Source organism: Triticum aestivum, chromosome 3B (genome assembly GCF_018294505.1).
Source record: "Triticum aestivum cultivar Chinese Spring chromosome 3B, IWGSC CS RefSeq v2.1, whole genome shotgun sequence".
NCBI lineage: Eukaryota > Viridiplantae > Streptophyta > Magnoliopsida > Poales > Poaceae > Triticum > Triticum aestivum.
The window spans coordinates 462,876,935-462,896,371 of record NC_057801.1 but is presented as its reverse complement, the minus strand read 5'-3'; the positions used below and the strand labels follow the sequence as shown (position 1 = coordinate 462,896,371).

Below are 19,437 nucleotides of genomic sequence, written 5' to 3'. Positions count from 1 at the left end.
CTCTCATCATTGTATTCAGGTGTAATAATTTCTCTTTCTCTAGACCTAGCAATTTGCTCATCAAGAAATTCACCAAGGGGCACAGTAGTATCAAGCATAGAAGTGGTTTCATCACAAGTATCATGCATAGCAGAAGTGGCATCAATAACATGCAGCATATCAGAATTCATAGCAGTAGCAGGTTTAGGTGTCGCAAGCTTACTTATAATAGAAGAAGAATCTAGTGCAGAGCTAGATGGCAGTTCCTTACCTCCCCTCGTAGTTGAGCGTAAAATCTTGGTCTTAGCGTCTTTCAAGTTCTTCATAGTGTCCAGCAGATATAAATCCCAAGTGACTCAAAGAATAGAGCTATGCTCCCCGGCAACAGCGGCAGAAAAAGGTCTTGATAAGCCACAAGTATAGGAGATCACAACAGTTTTCGAGGGTAGAGTATTCAACCCAAATTTGTTGATTCGACACAAGGGGAGCCAAAGAATATTCTCAAGTATTAGCAGCTGAGTTGTCAATTCAACCACACCTGGAAACTTAGTATCTGCAGCAAGGTGTTTAGTAGCAAAGTAATATGATAGTGGTGGTAATGGTAACAAAAGTAAAGACAGCAAAAGTAATGTTTTTGGTATTTTGTAGTGATTGTAACAGTAACAACGGAAAAGTAAATAAGCGAGAACCAGTATATGGAAAACTCGTAGGCACCGGATCAATGATGGATAATTATGCCGGATGTGGTTCATCATGTAACAGTCATAACATAGGGTGACACAGAACTAGCTCCAGTTCATCAATGTAATGTAGGCATGTATTCCGAATATAGTCATACGTGCTTATGGAAAAGAACTTGCATGACATCTTTTGTCCTACCCTCCCGTGGCAGCGGGGTCCTATTGGAAACTAAGGGATATTAAGGCCTCCTTTTAATAGAGAACCGGAACAAAGCATTAGCACATAGTGAATACATGAACTCCTCAAACTATGGTCATCACCGGGAGTGGTTCCGATTATTGTCACTTCGGGGTTGCCGGATCATAACACATAGTAGGTGACTATAGACTTGCAAGATAGGATCAAGAACTCACATATATTCATGAAAACATAATAGGTTCAGATCTGAAATCATGGCACTCGGGCCCTAGTGACAAGCATTAAGCATAGCAAAGTCATAGCAACATCAATCTCAGAACATAGTGGATACTAGGGATCAAACCCTAACAAAACTAACTCGATTACATGATAAATCTCATCCAACTCATCACCGTCCAGCAAGCCTACAATGAAATTACTCACGCACGGCGGTGAGCATCATGAAATTGGAGATGGAGGATGGTTGATGATGACGACGGCGACGAATCCCCCTCTCCGGAGCCCCGAACGACTCCAGATCAGCCCTCCCAAGAGAGATTAGGGCTTGGCGGCGGCTCCGTATCGTAAAACGCGATGATTTCTTCTCTCTGATTTTTTTCTCCCTGAAAGCCAATATATGGAGTTGGAGTTGGCATCGGAGGGCCACCAGGAGGCCCACGAGGTAGGGGGGCACGCCCAGGAGGGGCGCCCCCCACCCTCATGGACAGGGTGTGGGCCCCCTGGTCTTCATCTTTTGCGAGGATTTTTTATTAATTATCCTAAGACATTCCGTGGAGTTTCAGGTCATTCCGAGAACTTTTATTTTCTGCACAAAAACAACACCATGGCAATTCTGCTGAAAACAGCGTCAGTCCGGGTTAGTTCCATTCAAATCATACAAGTTAGAGTCCAAAACAAGGGCAAAAGTGTTTGGAAAAGTAGATATAACGGAGACGTATCAATCATGTACTCCTATATATATGCCCACGAGGCTCAAGCAATACAACGAACAATTCCACAAATTCCTCTCTAATCCCTTCTAACATCGAACCCATAGGGTCCGCACGCTTAACGTTCGATGACGATATGTATTATGAGTTATGTGTTTTGATGACCGAAGTTTGTTCGGAGTCCCAGATGAGATCGCGGACATGACAAGGAGTCTCGAAATGGTCAAGACATAAAGATCGATATATTGGAAGGCTATATTCGGACATCGGAAAGGTTCCGAGTGATTCTGGTATTTTTCGGAGTACCGGGGATTTACGAGAATTCACCGGGAGAAGTAATGGGCCTTATTGGGCTTTAGTGGAGAGAGGGGAGAAGGGCCAAGAGGTGGCGCGCGCCTCCCCCCTGCCCAAACTGAATTGGACAAGGGGTGGGGGCGCAGCCCCCTTTCCTTCTCCCTCTCTCTCTCTTTCCTTCTCTCCTACTCCGAATAGGAAAGGGAATCCTACTAGGACTTGGGAATCCTAGTAGGACTCCCTATGCTTGGCGCGCCCCCTAGGCCGCCCGCCTCCTCCCTCCCTCCTTTATATATGGGGGAGGGAAGCATCCCAAGGATACACAAGTTGATCAAGTTCATCTTTTAGCCGTGTGCGGTACCCCCCTCCACAGATTTCCACCTCGGTCATATCGTCGTAGTGCTTAGGCGAAACCCTGGCACCGGTAACTTCATCATCACCGTCACCACGCCGTCGTATTGACAGAACTCTCCCTCGGCCTCAGCTGGATCTAGAGTTCGAGGGACGTCACCGAGCTGAATGTGTGCAGATCGCGGAGGTGCCGTGCGTTTGGTACTTGATCGGTTGGATCGCGAAGATGTTCGACTACATCAACCGTGTTACATAATGCTTCCGCTTTTGGTCTACGAGGATACGTGGACACACTTTCCCCCGTTACTATGCATCACCTAGATAGATCTTGCATGATCATAGATTTTTTTTTTGAAATTACTGTGTTCCCCAACATATGGCATCCCAATTGATTTGCTAAATGGACCCTGCCCAAAGTTACTATCAGAGGACAACTTTGTGCAATAAATTGGGCCCTGTCATTTTTTTATGCAAGCATGTTGATCCTATTCCGGACTACACGTCAAAAGCTCTGTCGACATTCATAAAACAAAACCCCTTTATCCTCTTGCACCATGTATTCTTCATGGGCTACATTTTTTATTCAGGGCACCACACACCACATCATTGAACTGAAGAACTACACCAGGGTAATGAAATGTTCTTGGTCATCACGGTTGGCGGCAAAATTTATAGCAGTAGGTAGCCAAGACCCTAGGGTAAGGAAGTGTTCTTGGTCACCACCCCTGTAGATCTCGTCAAGGTTCACGTCGGTGCTTCTTTCGATGAAGACAATCTGAAGGGAACCATTGGAATTGTTGTCCGTGACAAGAAAGAAAAGTTTATTGTCGCAAAGGATTCAAATATAGCACTAGTTCATAATGTCCTACCAGCTCAAGCATTTGCGCTCAAGAAGGTTTGTTACTTGCCGAATCTTCGGGCTACGATAGAATTGTCGTCAGTTCACACATGGAGCTTATCAACATTTTGAATGAAGATACCCCAGAAGTGGGAATTGCGGCGACAATGTTTAATGATCACGACTGCTTCCGTTCCATAACTCTTGTCGTGGTTTATGTTCATGGTGCAATCATGCGGAGATAAATGCGATAAATGCTTGCTCGAAGACTATGAAGAGTGCTTTTATATCCATCCAGGAAGGCATGCCAATTTTGAAGCCCACAATTTGGATAAATTTGATTTACAGGATGCCATACTTAACTGATTGGGCCGTATGATCATGCACTGATTTCTGTAAACTTATTATATCAGTCAGTTAAAACTTGCCAGAGTTTTTCGGAAAAAAGAAAAGAAAAACCTGAATAGGCCTGAATCAAGAAGGAAGGAATCCTTTCCGGTCTTCCCGACAGCTCTGCTACACGTGGGCAACGTGACCCGCTCGACTTCTACTCCAGGAGCTTCCCCTCGGCGGGACCCACTCCAGCAGCTAGATCGCGTCGATCTGCACCGTCCACTACAACCTATCGCACCACGCGGACGGCCCAGATCTTACCAGATCCCGGATCAGAGAACGTCGCTAGACAAAGCCGCTAATCAAAATCAAATCGCATCGCCACAGCCCGGGGGAACGACACATCGTGGGCGATCCTTTGAAGCCCCCCACAGGCGACAGCCAAGCTCCGCCGCGGCCTGCGCTTCCGATCGAATCCGAGGTACGCGCCCGCTGCTCGGATCTCGCCCTCCACCCTCGTCCTCCTCCTCCGCGCTCGATCGGTTCGGCACGCTTAAGCTTGCGCGCGCGCTAGAGATTTGCTCATTTGAGTTGCTCGTAGGAACGAGCAGGCCGGTGGCACCGGGTTGCGATTCTGTGTTGCAAATCGGCTCCGCTGTGCGCAGGTTTTCAGGCTTTCGTACATTTTTCGCCCGGTTCTTTATCTTCCTCTTGTGCTCTGCTCGCGCCCGCGCGTGCAGTTTGTGATGTCTCTGGTCTGGAGTTCGGTCATCGGATCAACCGATGTAGAAGTATGTAGACTAGTCAACGACAAGGTGAGGGAGGGACGGATTTGTCAGGGTGTGTTGTCTCTAGGAACAACCAATGTAAGGCCGAGATTTTGCTAGCTTTTTGTGTTTGGTTTGGTGTTCTGAAACTGTGCCTTTTACTGAGCTCGGTGCGTAAAAACTATTTCTCATGTATGTGAAATTCGAGCTAGTGATGTCGAGTTAACCTTTGTTTCTGAAGTACCATTTTCCAGTAAGCGGCACTTCATAATTGGCTTCTATGTTCCCCATGTAATCGAAAGCTTAACTTTGTCAGGATATTGTTGATATTTTTTATTCAAACAGTATTATCTAGCTTATACTTCCCAGAGTACACGATTTAACTGACAGGTGTATTAGATCATGACTCCAGTGTTTTATATGCCCGACAGCTTTATTAATCAATTTCCCTAGAGCACTGTGTGAAATGAAAAGATACAACCGTCAATAAGCAATTTTACTAATTGAATTAGCATATGATAGTCTTCTAGGGATTTCTTTGGTTTGCAATGCATTTTGTTAACTTAGTCTACTCTGTTAATGTTGGTATATCAGGCTTCCTCTAGATTTCAAAAACATGGTGGTTGCAAATGGCAATGTCGACATGGAGGAAGGAACCCTTGAGATCGGGATGGGTATGGATTTTCTATTTATCTCCATATGAGTATCTTCACATCACTGATAATCTGGTAAAGATAATGCACACTTTCTAACAGTTCTCTTTGTATTGCAGAGTACAGGACAGTTTCTGGAGTTGCTGGTCCTCTTGTGATTCTTGATAAAGTGAAGGTATACTCATTTCACACTGTTTTTTCGTGATTTAATTGATAATATTTTTTGATCCTGAAGCTGTCATTTTAGGGGCCTAAATACCAAGAAATCGTCAACATACGATTGGGAGATGGCACAACTAGGCGTGGTCAGGTGCTTGAAGTTGATGGAGAGAAAGCTGTGGTTCAGGTATATATATTAGTGTGATAGTCATAGCGGCACGAAAAATGAAGAACACATTACTTTTGTTCAGAAGTTTTCAATTCATCGCCTATTGATGGGATCTTTTATTCAAATCTATTTATGGTATATTTTCATTGGAAACAGAGATGCCTTATATGGTTTATCTCATGTGTTAGAAAACCTCCAAAACTAAGATCATTTGCTGTCTGTAGTCATAACTTTCTTGGTCATACTGGAAACAATTATGCAATATTCCTATCACATTATCTCAATTTAAGCATCATTTGACAGTTAGTTGTCTTTGTCTTTTCATCGTCTTCAGTTCACCTCCGACATTGAGATGAATTCAAACTCCGATTATATGTGAATGTACAGTTTTTCCTTTTCTACCTGCCTTTCTTTCATTGTTCATGAAACTTGAGAAAATCACTCGCAGGTTTTTGAGGGAACTTCCGGTATTGACAACAAATATACAACTGTGCAATTCACTGGTGAGGTAATATTGATTTCCCCTGAGACTTGCGCTCACATGTAGCAGTTAAGATGCTCTTTTGCACTACTCATAAATTGGTGTCAATGGATATTTTTCTGTTTAATCGTCTACGGTTGAGTGGTCTTTGTGCTATTGCTTAAATTTTTTGAAAGAAAATTTGTTTGCATTTTTGCTCATTTATATCTCTTTTTTTTTTGCATTTTAAAGGTTCTAAAAACTCCAGTGTCACTGGATATGCTTGGACGCATTTTCAATGGTTCTGGGAAACCTATAGATAATGGCCCACCAATTTTACCAGAGGCATACCTGGATATTTCTGGTAAGAGTTAGCTGGGTTCAAATATGCAGAAGATTTCAGGCTACATACAATTTGATTCAGAATTGTTTTGTTATTAATCTCATACAGGAAGTTCTATCAATCCCAGCGAACGGACATACCCTGAAGAAATGATTCAGACTGGCATATCTACAATTGATGTCATGAATTCTATCGCTCGTGGTCAGAAGATCCCTCTGTTCTCCGCTGCAGGTCTGCCACACAATGAAATTGCTGCTCAGATTTGCCGTCAGGCTGGGCTAGTAAAGCGTAAAGAGAAGACTGATAATATCTTGGAGGTATATATAAAGCCAAAACAAGTATTTGATGCCCACAGTATTTATCTATTAAAATTATTTGGATAACTCTCAGAAGTAGCCAGAAATAATTATAATGAAGCTGAAGCTGAAATAACTAACTGTTGAGGGCTGTTTGCTCCATCAACCAGGCTTGTACACTGATATGTGAACTTTTCTATGGACCATCCAAACCTTTCTCCCCCGTACTAAAATGTTCTACACACACTCGAAGTGATTAGTTTTGGATGAGTTTGATGGGAAAAAAATATCTACCTAATATGGCATCACACGTTGTTGGCCCATTATTGTTCATTTATCATTCTGGGTGCTGTAGCCATCAATGCGTGATGCTTGCAGTAGGCAACTCTATATGTTAATCCGTATCCTCTTGGGATGGCCAGCGAATCATAGTTTACAACATGGACTTGCAATACATTGTTATTTTCTGTGGTCTTTGTTCTAACTTCGAAGAAGTAGGTACTTGTATTGTGTACAATCTTGGTCTGGTTTACATGGCGCAGTGATGAAGTACTCCCCACTTGTGCCAAGAGGTCTCTGCATTGCACTGTGCAGGGGTAAGGCTTGCCTCGTATAATTCTTCCCCATACCCCCACCTGGTGTGGGAGCTTCTAGCACTGTGCCTGTCATTGGTCTGGTTTACATGGCAAAGTTAAGTGTGCAAGTTATAATAATTATAATTTAATTAACAGTATCTATTAATTCGTATAATTCTCAGTTACATTGATTTATTCCGAACATCCTATCTAGTTTTTTCTCCATGCTAGATCATTAGTTTGACATTCACGCATCTGCTACAATTGTTGTAGAATGCCGAGGAGGACAATTTTGCTATTGTGTTTGCAGCTATGGGAGTAAACATGGAAACAGCACAATTTTTCAAGCGTGATTTCGAGGAGAATGGTTCAATGGAGAGAGTTACCTTATTTCTTAATCTGGTACATCTGCGTACCTTTTCCCCTCTCTTTTCTTTCCTTCACTTGTTGCTCTAAGGATTTTACCCCTTACTTTTGTTCATAGGCAAATGATCCTACCATCGAGCGTATTATTACTCCAAGAATTGCTCTCACCACAGCGGAATACTTGGCATATGAGTGTGGGAAGCATGTTCTTGTCATCCTGACTGACATGAGTTCATATGCAGATGCACTTCGTGAAGTAAGGGCTCTTACCTCCAGTAATATTTTCCTGGATTTTACTGTAGAAACATGTTGGAAATTGTCTCCCATCAACTGGAGTTACCACAGGATTTCTGTTAGCAACACATAACCCTGAATGCTTTTAATATCAAATCTTTTAACCTTCTCCAAGAAATCTCGACTTAGATATTTATTATAGAAAACTCAGATTTGCAGAGCCAAATTTATAACTGCCTTTGGGTAAACTGGCATATACTGTTAATTTATTATCAATAGGAGCTAAGTATTTACTATTGCAGGTAATACTAGTTTATACTTTTGTGTTATAAATTACTTGGTTAAGTTAGATTAACATACGATATTTAAGTAAGCACTCAGATAAAAAAAAGTATAAGCTATTGATAATTATGAATGACATCTTAGCAAAAAGAATTTTGCATGCAAAGACAATGTCATAGATAATTAAAATTCTGGTTACAGTGTTGGCTGAGGACAGTGGATATTTGTATGTAGTTCTTGTATGGTCTGGATTTAACTGATCCTTCAGTGTATTGTCCTGATTCATTCTCAGTTCCCTTACTCTATATGGACGCATATTTACCTCCTGCCTTTTTTCCTTTCAGGTCTCTGCTGCTCGAGAGGAAGTACCTGGAAGGCGTGGTTATCCTGGTTATATGTATACTGACTTGGCGACAATCTATGAGCGTGCTGGTCGTATAGAAGGAAGAAAAGGATCGATTACGCAGATACCTATTTTAACCATGCCTAATGATGGTCAGTTAATGATATATTCTTGCTTTTCTGCCAAATGTTTTATGACATGACATATTTTCTCTCCTACAATGTAACTATGTAAATTTGTAGAGTAGATTTAACTGAGGAAGAATAGTGTGAGACCTGTTCTATAATTATCACTCAAAACAAGCTACATTCATAAAATTTGTTCAGTATTCTGGCAAAAACAAGTTTTCTAACTTTTCTACTGTTGTAGATATTACCCATCCAACTCCTGACCTTACTGGTTACATCACCGAGGGGCAGATCTACATTGACAGGCAGCTACATAATCGGCAGGTATTGTACACTTTCCAGTTTTTTACTAAACTTTACAAATGATCTCTAAATGCCCACTAAACTTAGCATATGTTCTAAGGCTGTTATTTGGATTCCTGATCTGAACAAGAAAGGTGACTAGACTTAATATGGTCAATTGCAATGACCTCTTTTTTCTTTGGTGAGACAGGAGGCATACGTAGCACCTCTGTAGAACACTTCATTCTATGCAACGAATAATTTACCAGGCTCTTTAAATTGAGGATGCAGCTTGTTGCCTTCCCTTCAGAAAGAGAAAATAATACTTTGTCTGGAATAGTAACTTAGCAATAAAACGGAAAACCCTATACTGGTCTACCTGGAGTATCATAATTAACTCAGATCAATAATTTTGTAGCTCCCAACTGAGTATTATCTCAAAATTTATGTCTGATCTTGTTGCTAATATCTGTCTGGCAGATATATCCACCAATTAATGTCCTTCCCTCACTTTCGCGGCTCATGAAGGTATGATTTTTGCTACTAAAGAAAATTGTTACAATCGACACCTAAGTTATAGTGATACAAGCATTATCAGTGAGGTCCACAACTGCTTACCTATTCTGGATCTTTTGCAGAGTGCTATTGGCGAAGGCATGACTCGCCGGGATCATTCTGATGTCTCAAACCAGGTTCGCTAGAGATTCCCATAATCTGCAGCCTACATAATCTTATATTCTTATTCGAGAATATGGATCGGTTAATCACATGTTTTCCTTTCAGCTATATGCCAATTACGCCATAGGCAAAGACGTGCAGGCGATGAAGGCAGTGGTCGGAGAGGAAGCACTGTCATCAGAGGACTTGGTAATCTCGAACTTGCACTGACTTTCCACTTTATTTTCTGAATTGTTTTGAAGCTCCTTATCAACTGAACTCTTGGAATTGATGGCAGCTCTACCTTGAGTTCCTTGACAAGTTTGAGCGGAAGTTTGTGGCTCAGGGGGCATATGACACGCGGAACATCTTCCAGTCGCTTGACCTTGCCTGGACCCTACTCCGCATCTTCCCCCGTGAGCTGCTCCACCGTATACCGGCGAAAACCCTTGATCAGTTCTACAGTCGTGATGCCTCTCACTAAGTCAGAATTTGGGCGCCATCATGGAAATTGCTTGTTGTTGTGCAATAAAGCGGTGCCAGGGGCTCAGTTAATATATATTGTGCTATCCTCCCAATTTGTAGTTCAAATTTGTGCTAGCATTAGCAAAATATCAATTCTTTTGACAAAGAACGTGATTTATCTAGCAATTTGGGCAACATTGATGCTCAAATCGCATCATGTATCATATTGCTGAGGACTATTGTTGCAAGGAAGGGGAATAATGGAGGATAAGTTCCTCGCAAAATAAAATCGAGAACAAGTTGAGCTGGGTATTATGGACTTTTGAATAAAGAGTGAAACGATTTGCATCTACGGTCAGCTATTAGGCACTCTATAATAGAGCTTGTTGATGATTTCATACTAAGAGCATCTCGAACAGTAGCCTTAAAAACAAAGTCGTGCCCAAAAACTGCTTTTAGGTCACTTCGGGCAAAAAAGTAACACATCAACAGCGGCCTTATACATATATGATGGCCAAACAAATTTAGGCCCTACCTCATGATGGGAATGGGCCGACCCGGACCTGGCCTTAGACCTCGCCCTGCGGCCCCAAGGTCAATATGTGAGGCCATGGGTCGGCCTATTTTATCAAAAGTTTGTGGCCTCACTGACCCGTTGGGCACATGAGGCCGACCCAAAATCCAATGAATTCACACTTACATCTCTATTTACAAAGAAATAGCAGGGCGGTCTGTCTACCGTAGGACCAAAAAACTTTCTGAACCATACTGCTTCAATACTACCAGGCATTAGTCAATACTAAGTACTTTGAATAGATATATAATTTTGGATGTCAGCTGTGTAAAGTCTTGTCTTGTCTTCCAGTGGAGTGGGCTGCAGTAGGCTGGGCATTTAGAATGCGAACGATAAAGCTCTAATGCATTCACGCAAGCTAATCAGAGAAATAATCTCTCAGTGCATTCATTTGGCTGCTCACCGATTGGACTTTGCATATGTAAAAAAAATGCTTTAGGCAGGATTGGCCACGGTAGCTCCGTCGGTGAATACAAGTAACTTATAGAGTATTCCCTCCGTCCCAAAATTCTTGTCTTAAATTTGTCTAAATACGGATGTATCAATTCATGTTTTAGTATTAGGTACATCCGTATCTAGACAAATGTAAGGCACGAATTTCGGGACGGAGGGAGTATGTTTGTATAATATCTACTGCCTTATCAGAACGGGTCGACCCATCTGGCCCATTGGGTCGCATGGTGCCGGCTCCACTGACCCGTACATCTTTTAGGGCCAATCCATTTGGCCCATTGGCCTCGACTTTTTGGGCCGGGTCATTGACCCGGCGGGCCGACCCGACCCATTCCCATCTTGAGCCCTACCCAAATAAATGCTACAATTGATGAAAATATACATCACCAGCAGCCGCAGCTGCCCAGAAACCAATTCGGCTACCGTGGGAATCCCAATCGCCCAGTCGCCAACTCGCCTCCTTACCGCGATCGCCGTCGGTCAATTCTCGCTACCGCCGCCGGCTGAGACCCATCACGATCCGAGGTCGATTAGCGGTCGGGAGACCTCCAATTGCCTAGCGCGGCCACCGCTGAGCCGCGGCTCCGTTTGGAGCCCTCGACGCTCAGGGCATCTCCGACGGGAGATGCTAAGAGGGGGCGCTAGGAATTTAATCCTGGCAGATCAGCGGTTATATTGTCGAATCCCAGCGTCACGCCTGGCATCGGTGCCTTCCTTTGCACCGAGCGCTTGCTCATTTTTTTTTGAACATCAGTACAGACACAAGCGCTCATATACACGCGCATACACTCACCCCTATGAACGCACACACGCACACCCTACCCCTATGAGCACCTCCGAAAGACTGAGCCGGCATATCATCTTGAAATTTACGAAGTCATCGTAGGCACCTCGTCGTCGACGAGAACGTCTCCTCCCACTGAATGCGCATCGCCGGAAATCCTGAAATAAATCCAGGAATAAATGCGAGCACCAGGATTTGAATCCTGATGGGCTGGGGATACCACAGCCCCTCTAACCATCCAACCACAGGTTGGTTCGTGCTTGCTCATTTTTTGACGTACGAGAGAACTGGGCCTTTCTTTCTAATTTGTTATTCAAGAGCCCGCTATTAGCGCCAGCGTTGGACAAGCGAGCGCTAACTTTCTCAGATATTTTTCTCCCACACAATAAACGCCTGCATGAGCGCTCCGCATTGAAAATGCCCTCATGCGACATGAAGCCACCAGAGTTGGCAGCACCCTCGGCCCCTGGTCCCTCTTTATGCCATTCCTAGGTGGCCCGACGACTATCTCGGCCCTGGCGAGCTACGCTGACAAGAATTGGCCTCAATCTCCCTGCGACCATCAGATCCACCTCTCGGCATGCCGTTTGATCCTTGCGAGGGCATTCAATCTAAAATTGTACAGCACTAGTTTTGGGTCTGCTGGAAAAGCAGAAAAAACTCTTGAAGGCATAAAACCTTCTCTTCCCACACCTAAAATCATTTTGAAGGCACCAATTTTTGGACTGTTGTTGGAGATGCTCTATGTACTAGTTTCGACCTCCGAGGTACCAGAGATATTATGAAGTGATGGAAATGAAAAAAAGAGAGTGAAGACTTTGAGGGATAGCTTGAATTTTGAAAGTGTTAGCTTTAGTTCTGATGCTTGTGCCCCTCCCTCCGTCTCAAAATAAGTGTCTCAACTTTAGTATAACTTTAGTATAACTTTAGTACAAAGTTATACTAAAGTTGAGACACTTATTTTGGGACGGAGTGATACAATACAAGTTCAAGATGCAACCTCACAAGCGCAAAAGGTACCCAAGACTTGCACAAAATTCCCCATCAACCACCTAAGAGCATTTCCAGCCTTTCGGCCCCCTAGGACGCCAAAAAAGGGCCGTCTGGGCCCGAGCTGGCGCGTACTATAGGCGTGGGGGCGATTGCGTTCCCAGTCGTCGCCCCCGCGTCCCCCTGAACTCGGCGTAAAGTAGGTGATTCGATTCGAATTCGGCACAAACTAGGCGATTTTCATTCAAATTTGTACAAAGAAACAGAAAACAAACGAGCTACCCCTAGCCCTACTATGCCGCAGCCGCCGCTCGCCTTCTACATGCCGAGGAACCTGTAGAACCGGGTGTAGTCGCCGCCGCCGCGGTTGTCGTCGTCGTCCCAGCCGTCGCCGTCGCCTTGTGTGACGTCGCTGTCGCCGTCCCTGCTGCACTCCTGACTAGGGTCGCCGATGCGCAGGGGGTTGGACGGCCCGGGCGCGTCCTCCTCGTCGTCGTCGAGGACGACGATGCCGCCCTCCTCGCGACCGCGGTGCCAGGCCTTGATCTCCTCATAGGCCCGACGCTGGCGAGCCACCTGCTCGCGGACGTAGTCCTCCTTCGCCCACTTGAGGGCGGTCTCGTCGGCGGCGGCCATCGCCGCGAGCTCGGGGGGCAACTCCGGCTCGGTCTTCGGCCGGACTAGGCGGAGGGAGGAGCGAGGAAAGGGCGGCCTTCCTCATTGATGACGAGGGTGCCATTGTGGGTGCGCCACCCAAGCGGCATCTCCTGCGGCTCCGGCTTGACGGGGCATAGCACCGGCGACCCGGTGGAGAGCGAACCGGAGCCCAATGACGAGGAGGCCGCCGACCCCATTCGCCACGGCGTCCAGGAGCTGCCACGTCGGTGAGAGAAGGATGGGCGGGTTGGGTACTCGAGGCGCGATGTGTTGCCGGTCTCGATGTAGTCGAGGACGGCCTCGAGGGTGCGGTCGGGCACGCCCCACCATTCGTGCCGCCCGTCGGTGTTGTAACGGACGCAGGGGATGGTGCCGTTGGTGTAGGTGATCTGCTATTCGCGGCGGCACTTGAAGAACGTCATCCACAGCGTGTGGTTGTCGGCGGCGTACTGATACGTCTCCAACGCATCTATAATTTTTGATTGCTCCATGCTACTTTATCTACTATTTTGGACTATATTGGGCTTTATTTTCCACTTTTATATTATTTTTGGGACTAACCTATTAACCGGAGGCCCAGCCCAGAATTGCTGTTTTTTGCCTATTTCAGTGTTTCGAAGAAACGGAATATCAAACGGAGTCCAAAGGGAATGAAACCTTCGGAAACGTGATTTTCTCACCAAACGTGATCCAGGAGACTTGGACCCTACTCCAAGAAGTAATAGAGGCGGTCACGAGGGTGGGGGGCGCCCCTCCTAGGGCGCGCCCCCCTACCTCGTGGCCCCCCTGTTGCTCCACCGATGTACTCCTTCCTCCTATATATACCTACGTACCCCCAAACGATCAGAACAGGAGCCAAAAACCTAATTCCACCGCCGCAACTTTCTGTATCCACGAGATCCCATCTTGGGGCCTGTTCCGGAGCTCCACTGGAGGGGGCATCCACCACGGAGGGCTTCTACATCAACACCATAGCCCCTCCGATGAAGTGTGAGTAGTTTACTTCAGACCTTCGGGTCCATAGCTAGTAGCTAGATGGCTTCTTCTCTCTTTTTGGATCTCAATACAATGTCCCCCCCCCCTCTCGTGGAGATCTATTCGATGTAATCTTCTTTTTGCGGTGTGTTTGTTGAGGCCGATGAATTGTGGGTTTATGATCCAGCTTATCTATGAATAATATTTGAATCTTCTCTGAATTCTTTTATGTATGATTGAGTTATCTTTGCAAGTCTCTTCGAATTATCCGTTTGCTTTGGCCAACTAGATTGGTAGTTCTTGTAATGGGAGAAGTGCTTAGCTTTGGGTTCAATCTTGCGGTGTCCTTTCCCAGTGACAGAAGGGGCAGCAAGGCACGTATTGTATTGTTGCCATCGAGGATAACAAGATGGAGTTTTTATCATATTGCATGAATTTATCCCTCTACATCATGTCATCTTGCTTAAGGCGTTACTCAGTTTTTAACTTAATACTCTAGATGCATGCTGGATAGCGGTCGATGAGTGGAGTAATAGTAGTAGATACAGAATCGTTTCGGTTTACTTGTCTTGGACGTGATGCCTATATACATGATCATACCTAGATATACTCATAACTATGCTCAATTCTATCAATTGCTCAACAGTAATTTGTTCACCCACCGTAGAATATCTATGCTCTTGAGAGAAGTCACTAGTGAAACCTATGGCCCCCGGGTCTATTCGCATCATATCAATCTCCCTTACTTTAATACTTGCTTTGTTTTTACTTTGCCTTTTATTTTTCACTTTGCATCTATATACCAAAAATATCAAAAATATTATTTATCATCTCTATCAGATCTCACTCTCGTAAGTGACCGTGAAGGGATTGACAACCCCTAATCGCGTTGGTTGCGAGGAGCTATCGTTTTGTGTAGGTACGAGGGACTTGTGCATGGCCTCCTACTGGATTGATACATTGGTTCTCAAAAACTGAGGGAAATACTTACGCTACTTTGCTGCATCATCCTCTCCTCTTCGGGGAAATCCAACGCATTGCTCAAGAGGTAGCACGTACCTTGGCTCGTTCTGCTGCGCCTCCGGCAGCGATGAGCGGATGCCGGCGATCTCGGCCTGCCGTTCAGCCCCGGTGGGCACAGGGGGCACCGGGATGCCGCTGGTGCTCCACTTCCACCTGCCCGGCACCCGCATGTCTGGGGGCGCCGGGTCGTCGGCCTCGTAGAGGAGGTGCACCTCGGGCTCGTGGAGATGGCGGTGGCCGAAACCGTTTGCTGCCGTGGTGATACGTCTCCAACGTATCTACTTTTCCAAAGACTTTTGCCCTTGTTTTGGACTCTAACTTGCATGATTTGAATGAAACTAACCCGGACTGACGCTATTTTCAGCAGAACTGCCATGATGTTTTATGTGTAGAAAACAAAAGTTCTCGGAATGTCCTAAAAATCCTCGAAGGCACTTTTTGAAAAATATAAAAAATACTGGAGAAAGAATCAAGACCAGGGGGCCCACACCCTATCCACGAGGGTGGGGGGCGCGCCCTCCCCCCTGGGCGCGCCCCCCTGTCTCGTGGGCCCCCTGAGGCTCCGCCGACCTCAACTCCAACTCCATATATTCCGTCTTGCGGAGAAAAAAATCAAAGAAAAAGTTTCATCGCGTTTTATGATACAGAGCCGTCGCCAAGCCCTAATCTCTCTCGGGAGGGCTGATCTGGAGTCCGTTTGGGGCTCCGGAGAGGGGGATTCGTCGCCGTCGTCATTATCAACCATCCTCCATCACCAATTTCATGATGCTCACCGCCGTGCGTGAGTAATTCCATCGTAGGCTTGCTGGACGGTGATGGGTTGGATGAGATTTACCATGTAATCAAGTTAGTTTTGTTAGGGTTTGATCCCTAGTATCCACTATGTTCTGAGATTGATGTTGCTATGACTTTGCTATGCTTAATGCTTGTCACTAGGGCCCGAGTGCCATGATTTCAGATCTGAACCTATTATGTTTTCATGAATATATGTGTGTTCTTGATCCTATCTTGCAAGTCTATAGTCACCTATTATGTGTTATGATCCGACAACCCTGAAGTGACAATAATCGGGATACTTCTCAGTGATGACCGTAGTTTGAGGAGTTCATGTATTCACTATGTGCTAATGCTTTGTTCCGGTTCTCTATTAAAAGGAGGCCTTAATATCCCTTAGTTTCCGCTAGGACCCCGCTGCCACGGGAGGGTAGGACAAAAGATGTCATGCAAGTTCTTTTCCATAAGCACGTATGACTATTTACGGAATACATGCCTACATTATATTGATGAACTAGAGCTAGTTCTGTGTCACCCTATGTTATAGCTATTACATGAGGAATCGCATCCGACATAATTATCCATCACTGATCCATTGCCTACGAGCTTTTCACATATTGTTCTTCGCTTATTTACTTTTCCGTTGCTATTGTTACAATCACTACAAAACTCAAAAACATTACTTTTGCTACCTTACCTTTATTATCATACTACTTTGCTACTAAATACTTTGTTGCAGATACTAAGTTATCCAGGTGTGGTTGAATTGACAACTCAACTGCTAATACTCAAGAATATTCTTTGGCTCTCCTTGTGTCGAATCAATAAATTTGGGTTGAATACTTTACCCTCGAAAGTTGTTGCGATCCCCTACACTTGTGGGTTATCAAGACTAATTTCTGGCGCTGTTGCCGGGGAGCATAGCTCTATTCTCTGAGTCACTTGGGATTTATATCTGTTGATCACTATGAGGAACTTGAAAGACGAAAAAACAAAGATTTTTCCCTCAACTACGAGGGGAGGTAAGGAACTGCCATCTAGCTCTGCACTAGATTCTCCTTCTGTTATTAGTAAACTTGCAACACCTAAACCTGTTACTGCTATGAATTCTGATATGTCGCATGTTATTGATGATGCCACTTCTGCTATGCATGATACTTATGGTGAAACTACTTCTGTGTGTGATACTACTTTGCCATTAGGTGAATTTCTTGATGAACAACTTGCTAGGGCTAGAGAGAATGAAATTATTGAAGATGCTATTATTGATGATAGTGATGATGAAAGTTCTCTGAATGATTATGAATTGCCTGTTGTTCCTGAGGGTTATGTTATGAATGAAGAAGCTGCTAGAGCTATCTTTGATTGCAATGATAGATATGATCTTAAAAGGTTATTAGCTAAATGGAAGCAGTAGTCTCTTAATGCTAGGATGAAACCTGACCCTACTTTTGCTACTTCACCTATCTGTGTTACTGATAAGGATTATGAATTCTTTGTTGATCCTGAGATTATTACTTTAGTTGAATCTGATCGTTTTTATGGCCTTGAATATGAAACTGTTGTGGCACATCTTACCAAGTTGAATGATATAGCCACCCTATTTACTCATGATGATAAATCTCACTACTATTATATCCTTAAGATATTTCCGTTCTCATTAAAGGGTGATGCTAAGACTTGGTTTAATTCTCTTGCTCCTGGTTGTGTGCGTAGTCCCCAGGATATGATTTATTACTTCTCTGCTAAATATTTCCCTGCTCATAAGAAACAAGTTGCTTTGTGAGAAATATATAATTTTGTGCAAATCAAAGAAGAGAGTCTCCCACAAGCTTGGGGGAGGCTTCTCCGATTACTTAATGCTTTGCATGATCATCATCTTAAGAAAAATGAAATACTTGATATGTTTTATAATGGACTAACCAATGCTTCCAAGGACTACTTGGATAGTTGTGCTGGTTGTGTTTTCAGGGAAAGAACAATCGATGAAGCTGAATTATTATTGAATAATATGTTGACTAATGAAAATAATTGGACTCTTCCTGAGCCAATTCCTCAGGCAATTCCTGAACCAATTGAGCCAACTCCTGAGCCTAAGCCCACTCCGAAGAAGAGAGGTGTTTTATTTCTCAGTCCTGAAGATATGCAAGAGGCAAAGAAATCAATGAAATAAAAAGGTATAAAAGCTGAAGATGTTAAGAATTTACCACCTATTGAAGAAATACATGGTCTTAATATACCACCTGTCGAAGAACCACATTGTCTTGATAACCCGACACAGGTAGTAAAGGTAAATTCTCTCTATAGATATGATAAAGTTGAAATCCCCTCTACTAAATTTCATAGCCCATGCTTAGATGAATTTGATGACTTTATGGCTAGACAAGAAAGTTTTAATGCTTATGTTGGTAGAGAGTTAAAGAATAATGCTTTCGAGATAGGACGTGTGAGCGATAATATGGCTAGAGTTAAAGGTGAACTCAAACTCATTAGCAAATATGCTTCTATGGTTGCTACCCAAGCTGAGCAAGTACTTAAAGCTCAAAATGAATTGCTTGATGAATTAAATAATAAACCTGACTTTGCTGTTAGAGTGGCTACTAGAACTGGTAGAATGACTGAGGAACCTTTGTATCCTGAAGGCCACCCTAAGAGAATCGAGCAAGATTCTTAGAGAAATAATTTAGAGGCACCTAGTTCTTCTAAAAAGAAGAAAAAGAAAAACGATAGAACTTTGCATGCTTCTAGTGAACCTGTTGTAGACACACCTAAGAATCCCAATGATATTTCTATTTCTGATGTTGAAACACAATCAGGTGATGAACATGAACCTAGTGATAATGTTAATGATAATATTCATGTTGATGCTCAACCTAGCAAAAACAATGATGTAGAGATTGAACCTGTTGTTGATCTTGATAACCCACAATCAAAGAATCAACATTATGATAAGAGAGATTTTGTTGCTAGGAAGCACGGTAGAGAAAGAGAACCATGGGTTTAGAAACCCATGCCCTTTCCTCCTAAACCATCCAAGACAAAGGATGATGAGGATTTTGAGCGCTTTGCTGAAATGATTAGACCTATCTTCTTACGTATTCGCTTAACTGATATGCTTAAAGCAAACCCTTATGCTAAATATATGAAGGATATCATTACAAATAAAAGAAAGATACCGGAAGCTGAAATTTCCACCATGCTTGCTAATTACACTTTTAAGGGTGGAATACCAAAGAAACTTGGAGATCCAGGGGTACCAACTATACCATGCTCCATTAAAAGAAATTACGTTAGAATTGCTTTATGTGATCTTGGAGCCGGTGTTAGTGTTATGCCTCTCTCTTTATATCGTAGACTTGAATTGAATAAGTTGACACCTACTGAAATATCTTTGCAAATGGCTGATAAATCAACTGCTATACCTG

General features: G+C 43.8%; 1 protein-coding gene across 1 annotated transcript; it reads left to right on the top strand.

The window, feature by feature from the left end:
* Positions 1–3,918: 3,918 nt before the first annotated feature.
* LOC123070377 (V-type proton ATPase subunit B 2) lies at positions 3,919–10,132 on the top strand. Its single transcript, XM_044493571.1, has 15 exons — positions 3,919–4,084; positions 4,965–5,044; positions 5,143–5,198; positions 5,271–5,369; positions 5,800–5,859; positions 6,064–6,175; positions 6,263–6,471; positions 7,299–7,427; positions 7,510–7,647; positions 8,252–8,402; positions 8,620–8,702; positions 9,141–9,188; positions 9,299–9,352; positions 9,444–9,527; positions 9,616–10,132. Exons 2-15 carry the CDS (start codon positions 4,987–4,989, stop codon positions 9,799–9,801), a joined length of 1,467 nt encoding a protein of 488 aa, XP_044349506.1. The 5' UTR covers positions 3,919–4,084; positions 4,965–4,986; the 3' UTR covers positions 9,802–10,132.
* Positions 10,133–19,437: the final 9,305 nt, after the last annotated feature.